Genomic DNA, 23,831 nt, shown 5'->3' on the forward strand with positions numbered 1-23,831 from the left:
TGATTAAAGGAAAATGTGAAGTGACTGCTAATGGGTATGAGGTTTATTTTTGGGTTGAGGATTTTAATATTCACAATTAAAATATTGACTGTGGTGATGGTTGTACAACTCTGAACTATACTAAAAACTATCGAATTGTAAACTTTAAATGCATGAACTGTATATTATATAAAATGTATCTCCATAAAACTGTTATAAATACATACAGCCCAAAGTTTGAGGACTGGAAGAGGCAGACAGATGGAAAGATTTGGCCTCAGATATTTTCATTACCTAGGCTACCACCCAGGATCACCTCCACTGCAGAGCCTACTGAAACAGAAATAAAAGATCCCTATAGTGACTGGGTTCTTTCTAAGACATAAATTTACATAATGTATACTGTTTCCTTTTAAGAATCCTATAGATAAGTTTTTTGCCAAAAATATCTAAACTGAGACAGAGTTAGCTATAAAATTTCTCTAGGCCTAAATAATAATCTAAAATATTTTAAAATTAATTTTGTCTACCTGTGAATAGGGAACAATATCTAATAATGGTAAGAGCAACAAAATCAGAATTAGACTCATGATACAACTGCAAATAAAATCCCTAAAATGTATCAGACACAGTAATAGAATGACATAGGTCATCATAATCTTCTCAACAATTGTACAATAAAAATGAGGAAATGTGGATACAGAGACATTAAGTGACTTACTTCTTCAGGGATTAGAAAGCAAAGCTAGGTTTGAACCTAAGACAACTTGTCTCTAAAACCTGTGACTTTATATCATACTAGCTCTTATCCTCAAGAAGGAGTAAAGCTTTGAACCAGACAATAATAATAGAAAAGACTGACCACAAATACGAAATTTCAAAATTTTTAAGCTTAAAGGAACCTCAGAGAACATCTACCTAAGTACCTCAATTTACAAGAGAGGAGCCTGTCTTTGCAGGCTCTGCTCAGCCTTGGCTCTTCCCACTCCCCTTGGCCTCCGATATAATAGTAAGCTATCTGCAAGTCTTTCCCGGTGCCTTCAGCATAAATAAAACGAGGAGTCATAGGAGAACGTTTCAGAAAGTCATAGATTCACTGAATAAACTCCCTAAAATTAATCATTTTAGACTGTAGTAACAATAAAAAAAATTCCTGTTATGCAGATTTCTGGTTACACAGAATTTGTAACACTGATTTATTGCTACTTTGAACTCTTACCTTTGCAACCACAAGAAATAAGGTATAGAGGAACATGAGATTATGCCTTGCTATCGCCAGATGCTCGGAGTGCTGTAATGTGAAGATAATTGACCCCAGCAGGGTTACCTTGGCAGGGCTGAAAATAAAACACACTCTAAGTCAGTAAGTAATAAACATGATCTATGTCTATAATTCTCAAAAAGTACTCTACAAAATGCTAATTTAATGTTATTAATAGATGTAACACAAAAATTAGTTCTGTGAATATACTTATAAAATGTTAAAAATGCTAAGTTATATAAAATTAAATACCTTTCATCACAGAACTATCAGAGAGTTTAGAATGTTCATATATATTGTGACTGATTGCATACATCTCTATATGCAATATTTCTGAAACATATTTGATCATATAACACTTCCCCACAAAGGATCTGAAAGTTCAATGTCCCATAGCATAGTTTAGGAAAGTATAGTAGATTAGTCCTGAAAAAGCTTACAATGATAAACAGGCTCCTTGGGTAAGACAGGGGAAGAAAAAGAAAGCCCTAATTTGTAGTATTTTCTCATATCCATTGTGTAAATATTTCCATCACAACCAACTTCAGGCTGCTGTGTAAAATAGAGAGGAGAAATACACAACTGGCTCTCATAATACTAACTCCAGCACATTACTAAGCTAACTCCAGCAAAGAATATTAGCATTAGTTAATATCTTGGTAAATTAATGCTGAATATTTAAAGTCAGTAAGATGTTGCCTGACCAGGTGGTGGCACAGTGGATAGAGCATCAGACTGGGACGCGGAGGACCCAGGTTCGGAGCTCCAAGCTCACTGCTTGAGCGCAGCTCATCCGGCTTGAGCGTGGGCTCACCAGCTTGAGTGCAGGGTCATTGGTTTGAGCGTGGAATCATGGACATGACCCCATGGTCGCTGGCTTGAGCCCAAAGATCGCTGGCTTGAAGCCCAAGGTCTCTGGCTAGAGCCCAAGGTCGCTGGCTTGAGCACTCTGCTGTAGTCTCCCGGTCAAGGCACATATGAGAGAGCAATCATTGAACAACTAAGGAGCCACAACGAAGAATTGATGCTTCTCATCTCTCTCCATCCTGTCGGTCCCTATCTGTCCCTCTCTCTCTCTCATTGTCTCTGTCAAAAAAGAAAAGAAATATATACATATATATAGTCTATAAGATTTTAATCTTCAAATAAGCACTACTTTCATATCATGTATTTGCCACATATATAAAGCATATGTCAGTAACAGATTATTACCTAGCTCTTAATTACAACTAGAAAAAGGTTAATAAGCTCTTAGAATGCTACACTGAAATATATGAGTTTTTTAAAAGTCCTTATAAACCATTCTATAAAAAATAAGTTATTAATTTAATTATGACAAGCTAAGGATTGAATTCAAAAGAGTTAGGTTTGGGCAACAGGAGTTTGGACTTTGCTTAACAGTGATTGGGCAGCACCCCTGTTTTGGAAAAGTGGTCTCTTAACTTTTGACTGTGTATCCCTATTGGTAAAGGTATTTAAGACACTCCCTAATATATGTTTATCAATTAATTTGTACATTATACACATGTACAACTATAATATAAAATGTACACCAAATTGATATTTTAACAGGATAAGATAATTAGGTTTGTCTTAATGTCACTTTGCTATCTTAATATATAGTTTGACTTCTGTACTATAGTGCCTCACAACAACCATCCTCTTAGCATACACACATTCCATTCTGGACTGCATTCCCTAAGAGCATAAATCTAGAAGCAATAAATCTGAGGAACAAGAATCACAGACAATAAATTGGGGCAGGGAATTGGAAAAGGGCTGGGATTTAGGAAAAAGTCAGTGAGATTGGTTAGGAAGATCAGGAAGCATTTAGAAAATTCTGATACCGTAGTAGTTTTCTATGAAACTAGTAAATAAGCTATCTGTTTCCAAAATACAGTGGTGGAATAGGCATAGAAGAGCAGTTATAGGCATTTCCATTCCAAAAGAGAAAAAACAGATGAAGAAAGTGGTCACTGGTCCTATAAAATTTTAAAATCCAGCAGGCCAAATTGCACAAGGTTCTGAGGCCTAGGAATAATCTCTATGGCTTGAGGCTTATGCCCTTTGACAATGCAGTTCCAATCTCTGCACTCATGGCTCTGGCCTTCACACCTGTGACTCCAGCCTGTGTGCCTGGCCTCAAGCCTCTGGGCCCACAACTCTAACCTTAGAGTCATTCTTTCTTTTCCTTGAGGGGTAGCACGTTTGCAGCTGAGCAGTTTTATCAGCCTGTTTCCTGCCTATAGAATTTTGGGAGCCTGAAGCCTTCTTTTATTTCATCTTATCTCTGTCCCTTTCAGTCCAACCAAGCTGGCACTATTTCTGCTGATCTAACATTTTCAAAGACCTTGTGGGTCTCCTGTGTATAACAGGGATTCATGCCATTAGTCAAAACAGTCCTTCACAGATCCTCCCTAGATAATCCCATCTATAGTCTGGATTCCACTGTGATAGCTGAATGGGTCCATGTATCACATGCCTAGTCCCTTTTAACACTAGCAAAAATTGTCCAGCAATGCCCTTGAGTTTCTCCCGACAGCACAATTTCCTAAGAACAAGTCTCCTAATTTTATCACCTTTTGCAATCTGGATTGGCTGAGAATTTCCTAAATCATCAAGTCTTGGTTTCTTTATTTAGCAGTTATTCCCTCAATTTGAATCTTTCCTCTCACACTTTATTATAAGAAGCAAGGAGAAACCAGTCCAAACCTTCAACACTTTGCTTTTATATCGCTTCAGCTAAATATCCATGTTCACTGCTTACAAGTTATGCTTTCTACAATTCAGCTAAATTTTCTGCCACTGCATAAGTGTATCATCTCTCCACTTCTTTTTTTCTTTTTTTTTTTTTTTAAGCAAGAGAGAAAGGGAGAGAGGGAGGGGGAGAAAGAAAGAGAGGGACAGACAGGAAGGGAGAGAGATAAGCATCAACTCATAGTTACAGCACCTTAGCTGTACATTGATTGCTTTCTCACACGTGCCTTGACCAGGGGGCTCTAGCAGAGCCAGTGACCCCTTGCTCACGCCAGAGACCTCAGGGCTCAAGCAGCCATGGAGTCCTGTCTATGATTCCATGCTCCAGCTGGTGACCTCACACTCAAGCTAGTGAGCCCACATTCAAACCGATGAGCAGGCACTCAAACTGGTGACCTCAGGGTTTCAAACCTGGGCCCTCAGCATCCCAGGCCAATGTTCTATCCACTGTGCCATCGCCTGATCAGGCTCTCCAATTTCTAATACCATGTTCCTCATTTCCTCCCCAGACCTCACCAGCACTTGTAACATTCATATTTCTACCACCATTATGTTTATGACAATATATGTATTCTCTAGGACCAAACAGGCTTTCTATATTTGGTAATATGTATATAGATGAAAAGTTATATATATACATGCATACACAAAATATCATTTAATTGTTTGACAAGTTATTTATCATTCAATTCATCTAATATTTATTGTCTACTATGTGGTAGGTGCTTAAGATACAAAAGCAATCAAAACGACAAAAATCCCAGTCCTTGGCATCTTATATTCTTTGAAGCATGGGGGGTAGGGGGGCCAAGGGGAGAGGAAAGTAAACACAATGAACAAATAAATTATACAACATGATAAATGCTGTGCAACAACAAAAAATGAATAATAGAGGGAAATGTTCCAATTTTAGGCAGTGTAGTCCTCACTGAGAAGGCAAGATTTGAGAAAATACTTTAAGCAAAGTAGATAGGGAGGTAGCTACCTGATAAAAAAGATTCTAGGCAGCCTGACCAGGCAAAGCGTTGGACTGGGATGCGGAGGATACAGGTTTGGGACCCCGAGGTCACCAGCTTGAGCGCGGGCTCATCTGGTTTGAGCAAAAGCTCACCAGCTTGGACCCAAGGTCGCTGGCTCGAGCAAGGGGTTACTCAGTCTGCTGAAGGCCCGAGGTCAAGGAACATATGAGAAAGCAATCAATGAACAACTAAGGTGTCACAATGCGCAACGAAAAACTAATGATTGATGCTTCTCATTTCTCTGTTTCTGTCTGTCTGTCTGTCCCTGTCTGATTCTCTCTGTTAAAAAAAAAAAAAAGATTCTAGGCAAAGAGAAAAGCTAGTGTTAAACCAGATCACAACTGGCTTTTTCAAGAGTAAGAGTGTAGTGAACAAGGGAGAGAACAGTAAGAGATAAAGTCAGAGCAAAGTGACTGTGGGGAAGAGGCGGATTTTGGAGGGTTTTATAGGCCATTTGGGAGAGTCACTGCGAAGTTTTTAACAGAAGAGAAATATAATTTGATTCTGCTTTAAAGCTCCAAGAAATGGCTTATAAAAGATGTTTCAAGGCATGCACTCAAAATGAGAAAAATTTCCCCTTAATTAGACTAATGACTTATTCATAACATTATCAATCAAAGCCTCCCTTATTCTATTTCTAAACTACCTCATTCAAGCTTTTTAAATTTTTAAAAATTTTTTCTATTGATTGGAGAGAGAGGAAAGGAGAAAGGGAGGGAAGATAGAGAAAAGCATCAGCTTGTTCCACTTAGTTGCTCCATTTTAGTTGTGTACTCGCTGCTTCTCACATGTGCCGTGACCAGCAATGGAACTGTGACCTCGGGCACTGGAACGACACTCAACCCCTTGACCTCCCGGCCAGGGCTCATGCAAGCATCAAGGAGTACTGTCCAAGTTAAATATCCTGGAATTCTGTGATTCTCAAACATTTATTTCACCATCTATACAAAATTTCAACTTTCATTTTTAATTCCTTTTAATGAGCTTATTTTCACATCAATCTTTTTTAGCCTTGCTTATTACAGCCATTATTCCATAAGTCTTTTCCTTCTTGAGTTGTGGGAACAGAAACTGTACTTCCCTGTTTCATTTTCAGGTACATCAAGGATACATTTGCAACATTTAATGATTGGGTCAGTGTCTTTAGAGAACATCTAACAATTAAATTTTCTTAGTGGACACAAAAGATAGTTTGCATCAAACAAGTATAGAGTGGGCTATTTCCTCTAATCTTTTTCTTATTGTTATATACAATTAAACCCAGCTTCCATTTTTAAAGCAGCTAACAACATATTGATTTGTTCTCATAAGACTAATATTTTACTAAGGAACTATGTAAATTTGAAATCTGAGTGATTTCATTAAATAAAATGCCAAGAGCCTGCAATTGATTCACTTCCATCCAGAGAAATCTGTGCCTTGTAATTCTCTCTCCATAAATTCATACTCTTCTCATAATTCTATAATAATCTAGAAGTTTTTGTTTAATTTTATTTCCCAAAGGGAAGAATTCACAGATAAATGAATTCAATATATATTTTAAAAACCATATTTGAGAGAGCAGACTTTTTGAAAAAATAAAGTTTCCTGTTTTCTTCCCAATATCATTACTATTTTTTCCACCTATATTTCAGCCACATTTAGAATCTGTAAATGTTTTTAAAAAGAATTTTGGTGGTCCTGGCTAGTTGGCTCAGTGGTAGAGTGTCAGCCCAGTGTGTGGATGTCCCAAGATTAATACCCAGTCTGGGCACACAAAAGAAGTAACCATCTGCTTCTCCACCCCTCCCTCTTCCCCTTCCCTCTCTTTCTCTCCCCCCTCCTGCAGCCACAACTCAATTGGTTTAAGGACATCAACCCAGGCACTGAGGATGGCTCCCTGGAGCCTCTGCCTCAGGTGCTAAAAACAGCTCGGTTGCAAGCATGGCCCCAGATGGGGGTTGCCAGGTGGATCCCAATCAGGGCATGGGGAAGTCTGCCTCTCTATTTCCCCTCCTCTCACAAGAAAGAAGAAGAAGAAGAGGGAGGAGGAGGAGGAGGAGGAGGAGGAAGAAGAAGAAGAGGAGGAGGAGGAGGAGGAGGAAGAAGAAGGAGGAAGGAAGAAGGGAGAAGGGAGAAGGAGAAGGAGAAGGAGAAGAAGAAGAAGAGGAGGAAGAAGAAGAAGAAGGAAGAAGAAGAAGGAAGAAGAAGAAGGAGAAGAAGAAGAAGAAGAAGAAGAAGAAGAAGAAGAAGGAGGAGGAGGAGGAGGAGGAGGAGGAGGAGGAGGAGGAGGAGGAGGAGGAGGAAGGGAGAAGGGAGAAGGGAGAAGGGAGAAGGGAGAAGGAGAAGGAGAAGAAGAAGAAGAGGAGGAAGAAGAAGAAGAAGGAAGAAGAAGAAGGAAGAAGAAGAAGAAAGAAGAAGAAGAAGAGGAGGAAGAAGAAGAAGAAGAGGAAGAAGAAGAAGGAAGAAGAAGAAGAAGAAGAAGAGGAGGAGGAGGAGGAGGAGGAGGAGGAGGAGGAGGAGGAGGAGGAGGAGGAGGAGAAGAAGAAGAAGAAGAAGAAGAAGAAGAAGAAGAAGAAGAAGAAGAAGAAGAAGAAGAAGAAGAAGAAGAAGAAGGAGGGAGGGAAGGAAGGAAGGAAGGAAGGAAGGAAGGAAGGAAGGAAGGAAGGAAGGAAGGAAGGAAGGAAGGAAGGAGAAGAAAACAACTTTGGTAAGGTCTAAGGACAAAATGCCAAGTCTCTGATATAGTTTATACCAACTCACTAGGACATCTTCAGCCATTCATCACCTTGAGGTTTCCAACTTCCTTTTACGAATTGCTCAAAATGTGTGATAATGCTACCACCTGCACCTAAAAATAAGAAAATAAAACAAAAATACTCAGCCAAATTTACTAGAGAAAATAATTGAAACAAAGCCATAACTTTATCTCCTAACTTAAAATCCCAAGAGGATCCCAAAAATATAATTCGGGGAAAGAAGAACAAAGTTGCCTTGTACATTTATGGTACTGACACTACTGCAATTCTTCCCTTTCACCATCATGGCAACTGTCTACTGCATGATTACAGTTAAAATGTCTTCAGGCACAGAGTTGTGGCCAGAGGATTGTTTCAGATCTGAAAAATAAGATCCTCTGCTTTATCATTTCCTCCCTGATGTTAGTTTTAGGTGAAATACACTATAACAAGGATCAGAGAAATCTGTTCAATTCCTACATACAAAAGCACTCAACAGTAAAGGAATGCAAAGTAAACATGAACCCATAATCAACCATGTTTACTATTTTCAGTTATTGAAGATTAAAATAAATAAACAGAGCAATTTTTTTACATGTACCAACCACATAATTTATGTAAACTTATTTATTATGGCACTATACCTTAATTAATTATGAATCCCTCTGGTTCTGGAGCTACTAATGAAACCAATCATAAAAATTTTATACTGTAAGACAGTCAGGCTTAAAATAATGGCTGATGACTAGTACATACTAGTGAAAAGTGCTAATTTTGAATTAACTTTACTAGCCAACAGAATCAAGGCTTCCATTCTCCAAAAGGACATTGTTATTCAAGTATGTGGTCCCCATTAATGCAACTAGAGAATTGTTCCGTAGTTGTGGTACACCAATAACAGAATATTTATGAACACGTACTGTTAATATTACCTCGGGCCCATCCAATAGCTATCATGACCATCCAGCCATTTTTGTAATAGCTATTAGCATGTTTGATTCCACCTACTATTTTCCAAGTTCTGGTCACTTCCTTCATTCCTGCAGCCAAGAGTTGAACAGGTAGGAAAGAGTAGCCCTGGGAAACTAGGTCATTTGGGCAAAAAAAAATAATATACCTGAAATTAAAATTTACATATTTTAATATATAAATGAAATCAGAAGAACAGAAATAAAAATATCAGCAATAACAATTTGACAAAACATAACAAACATGTGACTTCCAAGAAGACCACATATTGGGTAGAGTTGGCTTTTTAAAAATCACAGGAGGCCATCGGAACATTTACAGCAAAATGGTGGGATCTTGATAACATGATACGAAGCGAAATAAGTAAATCAGAAAAAAACAGGAACTGTATTATTCCATACGTAGGTGGGACATAATAGTGAAACTAAGAGACATTGATAAGAGTGTGGTGGTTACGGGGGGGGGGGGGAATGGGAGAGGGATAGGGGGTGGGGAGGGGCACAAAGAAAACAAGATAGAAGGTGACAGAGGACAATCTGACTTTGGGTGGTAGGTATGCAACATAATTGAACGACAAGATAACCTAGACTTGTTATCTTTGAATATATGTATCCTGATTTATTGATGTCACCCCATTAAAAAAAATAAAATTATTAAAAAAAAAAAATCACATGAGGCCCTGGCCGGTTGGCTCAGTGGTAGAGCGTCGGCCTGGCGTGCGGGAGTCCTGGGTTGGATTCCCGGCCAGGGCACACAGGAGAAGCGCCCATCTGCTCTCCACTCTTCCTTCTCTCCTTCCTCTCTGTCTCTCTCTTCCCTTCCCACAGCCAAGGCTCCATTGGAGCAGAGTTTCCCTGGGCACTGAGGATGGCTCCGTGGCCTCTGCCTCAGGTGTTAGAATGACTCTGATTGCGGCAGAGCGATGCCCTAAGATGGGCAGAGCATCGCCCCCTGGTGGGCATGCCGGGTGGATCCCGGTCGGGCGCATGCGGGAGTCTGTCTGACTGCCTCCCCGTTTCCAGCTTCGGAAAAATACAAAAAAAAAAAAAAAAATCACATGAAACACATATAATAATCTGCCTAAAAGTCATGACCAGAGGGGGAATTTCATCCTTTTTGGACTTCTGAATATTCTATATATGTAAAAAGTATTTACTGATTTCCTAATTTGTGCCTATACTCTTTTAGAAGCTAAGCGCTGAAGCCACTAACAAAATAAAACAAATGTATAATCATTTCTACAGTAGGGACTTCTCTATCTAGAGTGCCTTATCTTTTCTTTTCTTTTCCCTTTCCCCCTCCCTTCTCTCTCCTTCCCTCCCTCCCTTCTTTCCTTTTTCTTTCTCTTTCTTTCCTTTTTTCTTTTCCTTCCTTCCTTCCTTCCTTCCTTCCTTCCTTCCTTCCTTCCTTCCTTCCTTCCTTCCCTCCCTCCCTCCCTCCCTCCCTCCCTCCCTCTTTCTTTCTTTCTTTCTTTCTTTCTTTCTTTCTTTCTTTCTTTTTTTGAATTAAGTCAGAGGCAGGGAGGCAGAGACAGACTCCTACATGCACCCCGACCAGGGTCCACCCAGCAAGCCCCCTACCAGGCAATGTTCTGCCCATCTGGGGCCACTGCTCCATTGCTCAGCAACTGAGCTATTTTAGCACCTAAGGTGAGGCCATGGAGCCATCCTCAGCACCCGGGGTCAACAGTGTGAGCCATGGCTGCAGGGAGGGGAAGAGAGAGAGAAAGAGAGGAAAGAAACAGAGAGAAAAGAGAGAGAGAGGTGGAGGAGGAGTGGAGAAGCAGATGGTCACTTCTCCTGCATGCTGACTGGGAATCAAACTCAGGACTTCCACACACTGGGCCAATGCTCTACTGCTAAGTCAACCAGCCAGGGTCTAGAGTGCCTTTTCCTCTGGGAAAAGGAATTAGAAAAAAGCCCTTGATAGCTGAGCAAGGGCCGCATTTAAACTCCGTTAACATCTTCACCTGTGCCCTCTGTGCAGCACATAAACTGCAACCTATACCAGTAAAGATCACGGCTCTCAAGCACAAAGATTTTATTAAGGAAAAACATCTTTTTATACAGTTAAAAAAATATAAAGCTTGCTCTTCAATTCAGTTGAGTAAGATTTAAGTTTTACCAATTAAATTGTGATACTAGTTTAAGAATAATCCACTCCTTCTCAGGTGAATTCTTTTTTGAAGCTCATTTGTTCTAAGCATCTGTTCAAACAGTTTAGCAATAGTGTTAAATTGGAAAACACTACTTCTTTCCCCCCGGTTTCTAAAAATACTCTCTGACAATTTTGTGCTTAAAGCAAAACGTATCTTATTTCTAATAGAGTGATATGGAATACACTGTATGAAAGAAGTATTATTTTTCTTCTAAAAGAAGTTGTTAATCTTATTGCAATTCATGATTCATGATGTAAGAATTCCCAAAAGTATTCATGGAATATAAAATTTATTTGCCAAAATACTACTTCAGAGACCCCATAGGAGATGCAGTAGTTTGTCCAGCCTGAGGCAGTCTCTCCTTTATCCCCGCCTACCAGTTCCTTCTTATTCTTCACGGTCCCACTCATACTATTCCATATACATTGAGCCTGGGAGTTTTGTTTATTTAATATCTCAGTTCAGACCGAATTCTAATGGCTCTATACAACTAAAACAATTGGTTCCTATTCCTAAACATAGGTAGCTCTTAATATATTTTTCTTTACAATATATAAAGGCTGCAGTGCTCATAATAAACTGCAATAGTCTTTAGATGGCAGGAATAACTCATCTTGATATCCTCTCACCTAAAACTCAGCATGATGAAAACTAGTCCTGAATTAAATCCTTTATTAACAGTTAATCTTGAGGCAAAATACAAAATATATTAATTTTAAAAATCATTTGATAATTAAAAAGTTTGAGAGAACGAGGCCCTGGCCGGTTGGCTCAGTGGTAGAGCGTCGGCCTGGCGTCTGGAAGTCCCAGGTTCGATTCCTGGCCAGGGCACACAGGAGAAGCGCCCATCTGCTTCCTCACCCGTCCCCTCCTTCCTCTCTGTCTCTCTTCCCTTCCCGCAGCCAAGGCTCCATTGGAGCAAAAGATGGCCCGGGCGCTGGGGATGGCTCCTTGGCCTCTGCCCCAGGCGCTAGAGTGGCTCTGGTCGCGACAGAGCGACGCCCCGGAGGGGCAGAGCATCGCCCCCTGGTGGGCGTGCCGGGTGGATCTCGGTGGGCGCATGCGGAAGTCTGTCTGACTGCCTCCCCGTTTCCAGCTTCAGAAAAATACAAAAAAAAAAAAAAAAAAGTTTGAGAGAACGGAATAAATTACCTGAGATAAGTAAAAAAGCTTCTCGAAAATGACTTGATTGGCCCTGGCCGGTTGGCTCAGCGGTAGAGCGTCGGCCTAGCGTGCGGAGGACCCGGGTTCGATTCCCGGCCAGGGCACACAGGAGAAGCGCCCATTTGCTTCTCCACCCCTCCGCCGCGCCTTCCTCTCTGTCTCTCTCTTCCCCTCCCGCAGCCAAGGCTCCATTGGAGCAAAAGATGGCCCGGGCGCTGGGGATGGCTCTGTGGCCTCTGCCCCAGGCGCTAGAGTGGCTCTGGTCGCAACATGGCGACGCCCAGGATGGGCAGAGCATCGCCCCCTGGTGGGCAGAGCGTCGCCCCATGGTGGGCGTGCCGGGTGGATCCCGGTCGGGCGCATGCGGGAGTCTGTCTGACTGTCTCTCCCTGTTTCCAGCTTCAGAAAAATGAAAAAAAAAAAAAAGAAAATGACTTGATTTAAAATTTTTACATAATCATATATTTTGAAAGCCTCTACATACTTCTCTCTTTAAATATAGAACACATTTCCAGGAAGTCAGTCAGGCATTAGGGAAAAAATGAGTTACACTTAAATAAACAATTTTAAAATTTATTTTTAAATAAAATTAAAGTATTTTGGTATCCATTATAGATCAGATTAAGAAAGGGGGATTAAAAAAAAAAAAAAAAAAAGAAAGGGGGATTTGGTTTCAAAAGTAAGACAAATAACAAATGACCCCATTTTCATTTTCTACACTGTCTTCAACAAATTAAAAACCTATATACTATTACAAGAGCAATCCTGGACATTTTATCTTCAACTACGTAACATTATGACATATAATCTAAAATTTGTAATAATTACTATTTCTAATAAATAAACCTTAGTTCCGTTTAATCATATATCTCTAACACATACCTATAATAAGCTAACATTTAGAACAGAAACCATCTTGTTTCAAGTGTTAAATAGTCATGGGACAAAAGAACAATTGTTTATTGTACTCAGTACATTTATAAGTAAACCTATCAAACTAGTGGTGTCTTAACCATACAAGTTAGCTTTTTAAAATTTATTTAATGAATCACTCAAACAATACTCATTAAGAAATTATTAAGAAATAATCCCTCTTTCTGTAAAAATTATCATTTTAACTTTTACTAAAATTGTCACTATAAGGAACTTTTAATTTGTAGAGTTCCTAAAAAAAAAAAGTATCAGAAAAGAAGAAATGGAACATATTGAATGAGAAAGCATTTAATTTCTCATCCATTTTTAAGTCACTTAGGTTAATAAAGAGGAAAAATGACCAAAAGTAGTGCTAAATAATAGAAATTAGTCTAAAACAGGATAAAAACAGGATGCTAAGCCACTGACAAAAGAAAGCTAAACCAGCCTAACCAGGTGGTGGCGCAGTGGATAGAGCGTCGGACTGGGATGCGGAAGGACCCAGGTTCAAGACCCTTGAGGTCGCCAGCTTGAGCGCAGGCTCATCTGGCTTGAGCAAAAAGCTCACCAGCTTGGACCCAAGGTCGCTGGCTTGAGCAAGGGGTTACTCGGTCTGCTGAAGGCCCGCGGTCAAGGCACATACGAGAAAGCAATCAATGAACAACTAAGGTGTTGCAACAAAAAACTGATGATTGGTGCTTCTCATCTCTCTCCGTTCCTGTCTGTCTGTCCCTATCTATCCCTCTCTCTGACTCTTATCTCTGTCCCTGTATTTAAAAAAAAAAAAGGCTAAACCAGTTTAAGTAGGAAAGATGAAAGTAGAAATTGGGTTACTACAAGAGATGACCCTAGAAACGCTTCCCGTGGTTCCGTCACTGAGAACTCTGTTTTCACTCTACTATTAATTCCACTCCCTATCAAAGACAGTATTACTTAACTCGGCCAAAATAGAACTATGAACTACATACAGTCTATATAAGCCCAATATGACACCTTTGTTCTTGCTCTTATTACTCTAACAAAGTAATTATACGATTTGAAAAAGACTACTGCAGAATGACAGACCTTTAAAACTATACCTTTTCTTGTTTTTTCTTCATACAAATGCAGTCTCAGTTATGCAAGTGTGCAATACATAATAGATATTTGAAGTTTAAGGAAAACAAACAGAGATACAAAAATCAATACACAAAAATTACAAGATATTTATTTCCCACAGAAATTTTCAAAGAAAAATCCTAGGAAAGTGTCCAGTCTTCTAACAGTTATTTCCCTTTGCCAGTAGATGGTGCTAATCTCCAGATGTGAGCACAATGAGCTATTGTACCAACTAAACATGACCTTTCCAGAAAGTACATTCACAGAATCCCTAGGTTTAGCTGCCTAGAGTTTAAAGTGTATTCCAAACATCATTTTGTCTCTCAGACTCAAATCAAATAAATATTATAGATATGTTCTCAACATTGAAACCTAAAAAATAGGAAAATATACAATGGCTTTAAGAAAGTATCATTTTTTATATTTAAGAGTCTGTGAGGACAGAGAAAATCTTTGTATTTTCAGAATCCAAAGCAATCTACTACTACATAAGTGCAGAATGAAGGACTAGATACCCTAGGTTTAAATCCTGGCTCCAACAAATAGGTACGTCAGATACCCTGTGCAAGTTATTTAACCCCTCTTGCCTCAGCTACTTCAAATGTTAAATGAGAATAAAATAGTACCTACCTTGCAGGGTTCCTGTGCGGCTTAAGAGGATAATATATGTGAAGTCCTCAGAAAACTATCTGGGACACAGTAAATACTACATCAGTGGTTGCTATTGTTGCTGTTTGGTAATGACCAACAAAACTAGAACCTTTAAAAATGCTTATCAGCAAAAGAATAAAATATAGATATTAATATAATGAATTATATAGCAAAAAGAGGAAATATACTACAGCTACATGCAAGAATACAGATGAATCTTAGTAACCTAATGTTCAGTAAAGAAAACAAGACCCAGAGAACTACAGTGTGTCCGTAAAGTCATGGTGCACTTTTGACCGGACACAGGAAAGCAACAAAAGACGATAGAAATGTGAAATTTGCACCAAATAAAAGGAAAACTCTGGGCCTGACCTGTGGTGGCGCAGTGGATAAAGTGTCGACCTGGAAATGCTGAGGTGGCCGGTTCGAAACCCTGGGCTTGCCTGGTCAAGGCACATATGGGAGTTGATGCTTCCAGCTCCTCCCCCCCACTTCTCTCTCTCTGTCTCTTCCTCTCCTCTCTAAAAAAAATGAATAAATTTAAAAAATTTTTTTAAATAAATAAATAAATAAAAGGAAAACTCTCCCAGTTTCATACCTATTCAGTGCAGTTCGATGTGGGCTCATGCACAGATTTTTTAGGGCTCCTTAGGTAGCTATCCTGTATAGCCTCTACAGACTCGTCACTGACTGATGGCCTACCAGAACGGGGTTTCTCCACCAAACTGCCGGTTTCCTTCAACTGCTTATCCCACCAAGTCATGTTATTCCTATGTGGTGGCGCTTTGTTATAAACGTGCCGATATTCACGTTGCACTTTGGTCACATGCTGTCACATCATCCTACAGAAACTGGGAGGGTTTTCCTTTTATTTGGTGCAGATTTCACATTTCTATCGTCTTTTGTTGCTTTCCTGTGACCGGTCAAAACTGCACCATGACTTTACAGACACACTGTATATACGGTCATGTGTGACTTAACAGTGGGAATATGCTCTGAGAAATAAGTTGTTAGGGAATTCTGTCATGTGAACATCGTAAAAAGTGCCCTTACAGAGGACATCAAAATAAATGGCAAGGGTTCTGGGAGGACGGTAGCAGCAGTAGATGCATAGATTTTAATCTCTTCAAATCTCCATATAAAAACTGACAAGGCATCTAGCCAGCAAAACCAAAATCCCATCCATAACACCTACAACAAAACTGAGTGACAAGGTACCCCTTCAAATCCCAAAAGCAAAGACAATTCGCCAACACCAACAAGACCTACACTGCTTGACAGGAAAAAGAAAGCAACAAGGTGGCAACTAATGAACCTAATAACAACTCCAAAATAGCTAATAGGTATACACCAGGAAGAACAGCAGGCCAATTTGGAAAAAAAACAAAAACACTAGCTGAAACCAGGAGGAATTCTGGCACGTCCAATACTTTGTGAGACAAAAGGTCCATGATAAGAAGGTCTGAAAAGAGGCTGGATCACTTTAGAAACCGAGAACATTCGAAACTGATCACCCAGGCTATCTTCTAGAATAAGCCCCATAATGAGAGGAAACTGGTGGTGTGGAATCAAAACCGAGGGTAGAATACCAGAAGAGACATCCAGACTAAACAGGGAGGGGGGGGGAGACCCAGGAAATCTCAGAACGCAGGTCACCATCTTTAGAACACCATATAAAAACAACAGAGGCAGAGCTCTACAATCAGAATACTTTTTTGAACTTCACCTTATGCCAAAAGTTAAAAAAACCTAATTCGCCATAAAAATGACCAACAGGAAAGAATCAAAGTCAAATGTCATACAAATTTATTATAAAAAAAAGAATAAATCCATAGAGACAATGAAATAACATAGGAAAATATGTCCATAGAACAGATCAAATCTGCAACCTACTATTTCAAAACAAGCTAAAGACATTCAGAAAGGGATAATAATACATAAAATCAGAATGAGAATAACTGAAGATAAAATACTCAGGAAAAAATTTAAAAAGTCATTTTACTAATGAAGACCAAACTGGAAGAAAAACAAAGAGAAATAAATGTAACAGTGCCTTCAAAAAAATACTGTGAAAGGAAAAACATTTTAAATTAATAAAAATAATAAAAGGTTTCACTGAAGAAAGGTAAAGAAGAGACAATATATCAATAATAGGTGTTCCTGAAGAAAGGGAAGAGCACAAATACTAAAATAACTTTGTCAATTAAAAAAAAATGTATAGCTACTATCCATGTACCTAAGAATACTGACCCAGAATAAACACCAAGATATATTTTCTTTAAATTATTAGGCTTTGAATAATGCACTCCTATGTTCATTGCATATTATTTTTTTCTTTTTTTTTCTTTTTAAATTAATTTTAATGGGGTGACATTGATAAATCAGGGTACATATGTTCAGAGAAAACATCTCTAGGTTATTTGGACATTTGATTATGCTGCATTCCCATCACCCAAAGTCCAATTGTCTTTCATCACCTTCTAACTGGTTTTCTTTGTGCCCCTCCCCTCCCCCAGCCCCCTCCCTCTCCTCCCCCCACCCCATAACCCCCACACTCTTGTCCATGTCTCTGAGTCTCATTTTTATGTCCCACCTATGTATGGAATCATATATATAGTTCTTAGTTTTTTCTGATTTACTTATTTCGCTCAGTATAATGTTATCAAGGTCCATCCATGTTATTGTAAAAGATACAATGTCATCATTTCTTATGGCTGAGTAGTATTCCATAGTATATATGCACCAAAGCTTTTTAATCCACTCGTCCTCTGACGGACACTTGGGCTGTTTCCAGATATTCGCTATTGTGAACAATGCTGCCATAAACATGGGGGTGCATTTCTTCTTTTGAAACAGTGCTATGGTGTTCTTGGGGTATATTCCTAACAGTGGGATAGCTGGGTCAAAAGGCAGCTTGATTTTTAATTTCTTGAGGAGTCTCCATACTGTTTCCACAGAGGCTGCACCAGTCTGCATTCCTACCAGCAGTGTAGGAGGGTTCCCTTTTCTCCACATCCTCGCCATATTTATTCTGTGTTGTTTTGTTGATGAGTGCCATTCTGACTGGTGTGAGATGATATCTCATTGTGGTTTTAATTTGCATTTCTCTAATGATTAGTGATGTTGAGCATTTTTTTCATATGCCTATTGGCCATCTGTATGTCCTCTTTGGGGAAGTGTCTATTCATTTCTTTCGCCCGTTTTTTGATTGGATTGTTTGTCTTCCTGGTATTGAGTTTTACAAGTTCTTTATAAATTTTGGTTATTAACCCCTCATCAGACGTATTGTCAAATATATTCTCCCACTGTGTAGTTTGTCTTTTTATTCTGTTCTTATTGTCTTTAGCTGTGCAGAAGCATTGCAGTATTATTTACAATAGCCGAGGATGAGAAGCAGCCCAAGTGCCCATCAGTAGATGAGTAGGTAAAATAAAGCTGTGGTACATTTACACAATGGTATATACTCCTCACTTAAAAAAAAGGAAATCTTACCTCTTATGATCGCATGGACGGACCTGGAGAGCATTATGCTAAATGAAATAAGCCAGTCAGAGAAAACAAATACCATATGTTGTCACTTATATGTGGAATCTAGTGAACAAAATAAACTAACAAACAAAATAGAAGCAGACTCATAGGTACAGAGAACAGACTGACAGCTGTCAGAGGGAAGGGGGTCTGGGTGAGAAAGGTGAGAGAATCAAGTAAAAGGAAAGAAAGAAGGAATGGAAGGGAAGGAGGGAGGGAGGGAGAGAGGGAGGGAAGGGAGAGAAGGAGGGAGGGAGGGAAGGGAGAGAGGGAGGGAGGGAGGGAGGGAAGGAAAGGAGGGGAGGGAGAGAGGGAAGGAGAGAGGGAGGGAAGGAGGGGAGGAGGGAGGGAGGGAAGGAGGGAGGGAGGGAGGGAGGGAGGAAGGAAGGAGGGAGGGAGGGAGGAAGGAAGGAGGGAAGGAAACCACATAGAAAGACAACAATATGGTGATTACCAGACGGAAAGGGGGAAGGTGGAGAGGAGAAGGTAAAGGGGGATAAACGATGGCGGAAGGAGACTTGACTTGGGCTGGAGAATGCACAATACATTATTCAGATGAAGTATTATAGAATTGTTAAAAGTCACTTTGTCTGCTATGTGAGGAACAGACTCAGGGGATAAAATGTCCATGCAAGAAATAGTGATGGTTAGCTTACAGGAGTACAAGTGGAAGTGATAGAAAGTGTCAGATTCTGGATATTCTAGTTTTATATAGTTTCAATATCTAAAACACATTTTAAAATTCTCTAAAATGGCCTGACCAGGTGGTGGCGCAGTGGATAGAGCGTTGGACTGGGATGCGGAAGGACCCAGGTTCGAGACCCCCGAGGTTTTCAAGACCCCCGAGGTTGCCAGCTAGAGCGCGGGCTCATCTGGTTTGAGCAAAAAGCTCACCAGCTTGGACCCAAGGTCGCTGGCTCCAGCAAGGGGTTACTTGGTCTGCTGAAGGCCCGTGGTCAAGGCACATATGAGAAAGCAATCAATGAACAACTAAGGTGTTGCAATACACAACGAAAAACTGATGATTGATGCTTCTCATCTCTCTCCATTCCAGTCTGTCTGTCCCTATTTATCCCTCTCTGACTCTCTCTGTCCCTGTAAAAAAATAAAAAAAAATAAAAAAAAAAATCTCTAAAATGAGCCTGACCAGGCGGTGGTGCAGTGGACAGAGCATCGGACTGGGATGCAGAGGGCCCAGGTTTGAGACCCCAAGGTCGCCAGCTTGAGCGCGGGCTCATCTGGTTTGAGTAAAGCTCACCAGCTAAGACCCAAGGTCACTGGCTTGAGCAAGGGGTTACTCGGTCAGCTGTAGCCCCCTCCCCCCCCCCCGTCAAGGCACATATGAGAAAGCAATCAATGAATAACTAAGGAGTTGCAACGAAAAACTAATGATTGATGCTTCTCATCTCTCTGTGTTCCTGTCTGTCTATCCCTATCTATCCCTCTCTCTGACTCTCGCTCTGTCTCTGTAAAAAAAATAAAAATTAAAATTAAAAAAAAAAAACTTCAAAATGCTGTGGTAATATCTTTTTAAAATATTTCTATGAAAATAAAAGTCCTTGAGAAAGTCTTTTAAAACACATAGCAATGGAAGACTTTACTTTCAGTATATGGTTAGATTAATAATTAAATTAACTAATGGTTAAACAAATCTTAGTGCCTGCTAAGTGTCGGGACTCTAAAGTCAAACTTCCTGGTTTTGATACTACTTAATCGCTTACTAAATATAAAAATTTCAGTAAAATTTCTCTAAGCCTCAATTTTCTCACCTATCAAATGGAATATAGCTATCTTGCAGGACTCTTGTGACTAAATATAAAAAACAAAATAAAGAATTTAGCTGACATATGTTAACAACTCAATAAATGTTACCATAGTTATCAAATTTATGATTCTACTCCTATTAGTTTCCACTGCACAGGTTCCTACTATTACCTTTTCCCATTACCACTATTTATAATATTTCCTTTTAATACTGATTACATAGTCATTTAAAAATTATCAAAGTAAAAATAAACTTTTAAGTGTTCCTGACATGCTATATATTTCATTGATATGGGATTTAGTCAAAAGTATAGTTGTTTGCTTTAGATATATAACAAAGCACTCTGATTGGTATTATACCATTATTTTTTAATTTGATGGATTAATCCTCTGAAGGATAACTGAATTTTATTTTCAAGAATTGAAAGCAATTTTTACTAACACTTTTCTTCACTTCAAAATTAAATTCAAAACAACCAAATGTTAAATCTCTTAAGGCTCTGAAAAAACCAACAGAGTATGACAAGAACAATAACTACATATGAATCATGATCACTTGGACTTTGATGTAGTTGGTTGCATTCTTGATTTTTATGCTGTTGTATATCTGTGTACATGGGTTAGGTTCATAAGATAAACTGTTTGGGGCCAAATAATTGATGCTCTTCATATCTGAAAAGCTCCCACTAAAGATACATGAAGACAATGGTAACAATGACTGCCTCTGGGAGAGGATAAGGGAGAAGAAGGGTGAGACACACTTTGTACCTTTGGGATTATTAGAGTTCCTTCCTTTACATGTGCATTAACTTTTCAAGACCATAAAATATTTGTTAAAAACTTCCACTTACTAATAATTTACAAAACAATTTTTAAATGTCTAATAGTTTACCATAATGGCAGCTTACCAGATTGAAGATGCCAGTAATATATTTGTGTTATTTGCAAGAAACTTCAATGGAGGTTCTGCAAGCAGTAAGCAAGATAAAATTCCTCCACCAAAACAGTGGAGCATCGCAGTGAACCAACTTGAAACAGGATTCTTCCATGCCACCGCCACTGATCCTGAAATGGTCAAGTAAAAATGTGATCTTAGGTCGTTGTATATTAAACAAGTCCCAAGGTACTGGTGGAACTAAAAATACCAATTTCTTAATTTCATTATTTTCAAGAATTTGTCATTACTTATAGGTGTGACAATCACATCATCATAAAACATATCTTTTGTTCTTTTTTTTACATTTTTCCAAAGTGGTGGGGGGAGGCAAAAAGACTCCCACATGCAACCGACTGGATCCACCCGGCATGCCCACCAGGGGGCGATACTTGGCCCCTCTGGGGCGCTGCTCTGCTGCAATCGGAACCATTCTAGCACCTGAGGCAGAGGCCATGGAGCCATCCTCAGTGTCCAGGACAACTTTGCTCCAATGGAGACTTGGCTGCAGGAGGGGAAGAGAGAGATAGAAAAAAGAAGGGGAAGAGTGCCTGGGCTAGGAATCAAACCCGGGACCTCCACACGCCGGGATGGCGCTCTATCACTGAGCCAACCAGCCAGGGCCATATCTTTTGTTCTTTAAATCAAGACTAAAAACACTTTAACTTTAAGATGGGTGATACGGAGTAACTTTAAAATACTCTGTCCAGGCTCTTATGGCCAGTTTCCTAGTAGCAGATTATTATAGAGTCTAGCCACCTACTGTTTCCTTTCATTCCCACCTTACTATAAGTACTCCCTCATCATATGTCAAAAACATATATTAAGAAAAATTTACAATCTTGTCTGACCAGGCAATGGTACAGTGGATAGAGTATCAGACTGGGACACAGAGGACCCAGGTTCGAAACCCTAAGGTCTCCGGCTTGAGCATGAGCTCATCTGGCTTGAGCACGGGCTCACCAGCTTGAGCGCAGGGTCACTGCCTTGAGCAAGGGGTCACTCACTCTGCTGTAGTCCGCGGGTCAAGGCACATAGGAGAAAACAATCGAACAACTAAGTAGCCACAACAGAATTGATGTTTCTCATCTCTCCCTTCCTGTCTGTCCCTATCTGTCTCTCTCTCTGACTTGCTCTCTATCTCTGTCAAAAAAAAGAAAGAAAAATTTATAATCTTAAGTACTTTAAAAAGATGAAAGCTGAAATAAACTAAGCTTTCCACACAATAGGCTAGAAATAAAATAAAGTAAACCAAAAGGAAAAAGTTGATGAGAAGCAGATATTTACATCATTACAAAATGTCTCCTAAGAAATTACGTATTAATTAGAGGAAAATAATAACTTTAGTGTGAAGAAGCCTTGCAGTTATCACTGTAAACAAACAACATCAGGTGACTCCTGATATAATGCACTAAGAATATATTATTACTTCTGTGGTATTTCTACCAAATATGTGTAACTTGAACTATTCTAATCAGATACAACTAAATCAAGAGCTATACTCATAAAGAAAAAGACATACTCAGTCTATACTTTAATAATGCCAAAGTCAAGAAACATACACAAAAAAGGCTGATGTTTCAGATTAAATGACACTGAAGAGACATCTAAATGCGATGCGTGTATTAAACTGTAGAGTGGAAAAAAAATATTTTAAAAGGAACTTTTTGGACAACCGATGCAACATAAATATGAATTGTGGCTTAGATAATAGTATTGTGTCACTATTAAACTTCCTGGTTTTGGTAACTGTACAGTGGTTCTTAAATTTAACATAATTAGAATTAACCGGGCAAAATGCCTCCAATTTACACTTAAGTGGTTCTGAAAAATTAATATGTATAAATAAAAACATTCAGAGAGAGAATGCTAAAACTTCCAGTTGTAAGAAAAGTAAGTTCTAAGGATCTAATGTACAGCCTAGTGACTATAGTTAACAACAGTATTGTATACTTGAAATTTTCTAAGAGTAGATCTTGTTCTCACCACATACACACAAAAAGGTAACTATGTAAGGTGATGGATGTGCTAATTACCTTGATTGTGGCAATCACTTCACAATGTATATGTCTATCAAATCTTCACATCGTACACTTCAAATTCATACAATTTTTTCAATTGTACCTCAATAGAGCAGTAAGAAAGTAAATAAATGGGCTAAAGGTAAGGATGTTGACGCTTGAACAACATGGGAACATAATTATAAAGACTAAAATGGCAATAACTATGCACCTATTAATAATCTCTTCAAATGAAAATGGATTAAATGTTCCAATCAAAAGATATACAGTAGCTGAATGGATAAGAAAACAAGGCAAATAAACAGCTTGTCTACCAGAGATGCACCTCAGAATAAAATACACAAACTGAAAGTAAAGGGATGAAAAAAAATATTCCTCATAAATGGAAATAAAAAAGATCGAGTAGCAATACTTAAATAAAATAGGCTTTAAAACAAAGGCTGTTACAAAAGACAAAGAAGGATATTACATAATGGTAAAGAAATCAATCCAACAAGAGGCTATAACCCATGTCAGTATTTATGTGCCCAATGTAGCAACACCTAAATACACAAAGAAAATCTTGATGGACATAAAGGGAAAGATGGACAGTAATAGAGTCAGAGTAGAGACTTTAACACCCTATTGACATCTATGGATAGATCTTCCAGACAGAAAATCAACAAAGAAACATCACCCTTAAATAATACACTAGACCAGATGATTTTAATTGGTATTTTCAGAGCATTTCACTCCAAAGCAGCAGAATATACATTCTTTTCAAGTGCACATAAAAGAACATTTTCCAGGATAGACCACAAGTTAGGACACAAAACAAGTCTCAAATTGAAGAAGAATGAATTTGTGTCAAGAATCTTCTACAACCTTAGCATAATATAAAACTAGAAATCAATTACAAG

The 23,831-nt window shown here is 39.0% G+C and overlaps 1 protein-coding gene across 3 annotated transcripts in view; it reads right to left on the reverse strand.

Moving 5' to 3' along the window:
* TMEM38B (transmembrane protein 38B) overlaps positions 1-23,831 on the reverse strand; it is a 56,048-nt gene that overhangs the window by 11,513 nt on the left and 20,704 nt on the right. Inside the window, exons 2-5 of one of the 3 annotated variants that reach the window (XM_066256597.1) lie at positions 20,886-21,042; positions 8,742-8,818; positions 7,759-7,846; positions 1,199-1,316 (exon numbers count right to left, since the gene is read on the reverse strand). In XM_066256597.1, the coding sequence (XP_066112694.1) occupies positions 1,199-1,316; positions 7,759-7,846; positions 8,742-8,818; positions 20,886-21,042 (440 nt within the window). Of the gene's footprint in view, positions 1-1,198; positions 1,317-7,758; positions 7,847-8,653; positions 8,851-20,885; positions 21,043-23,831 lie in introns of all 3 variants that reach the window. The other 2 variants (XM_066256595.1, XM_066256596.1) reach the window with 2 other exon arrangements.

The sequence above is a fragment of the Saccopteryx bilineata genome, chromosome 2 (genome assembly GCF_036850765.1).
Source record: "Saccopteryx bilineata isolate mSacBil1 chromosome 2, mSacBil1_pri_phased_curated, whole genome shotgun sequence".
Classification (NCBI taxonomy): Eukaryota; Metazoa; Chordata; class Mammalia; order Chiroptera; family Emballonuridae; genus Saccopteryx; species Saccopteryx bilineata.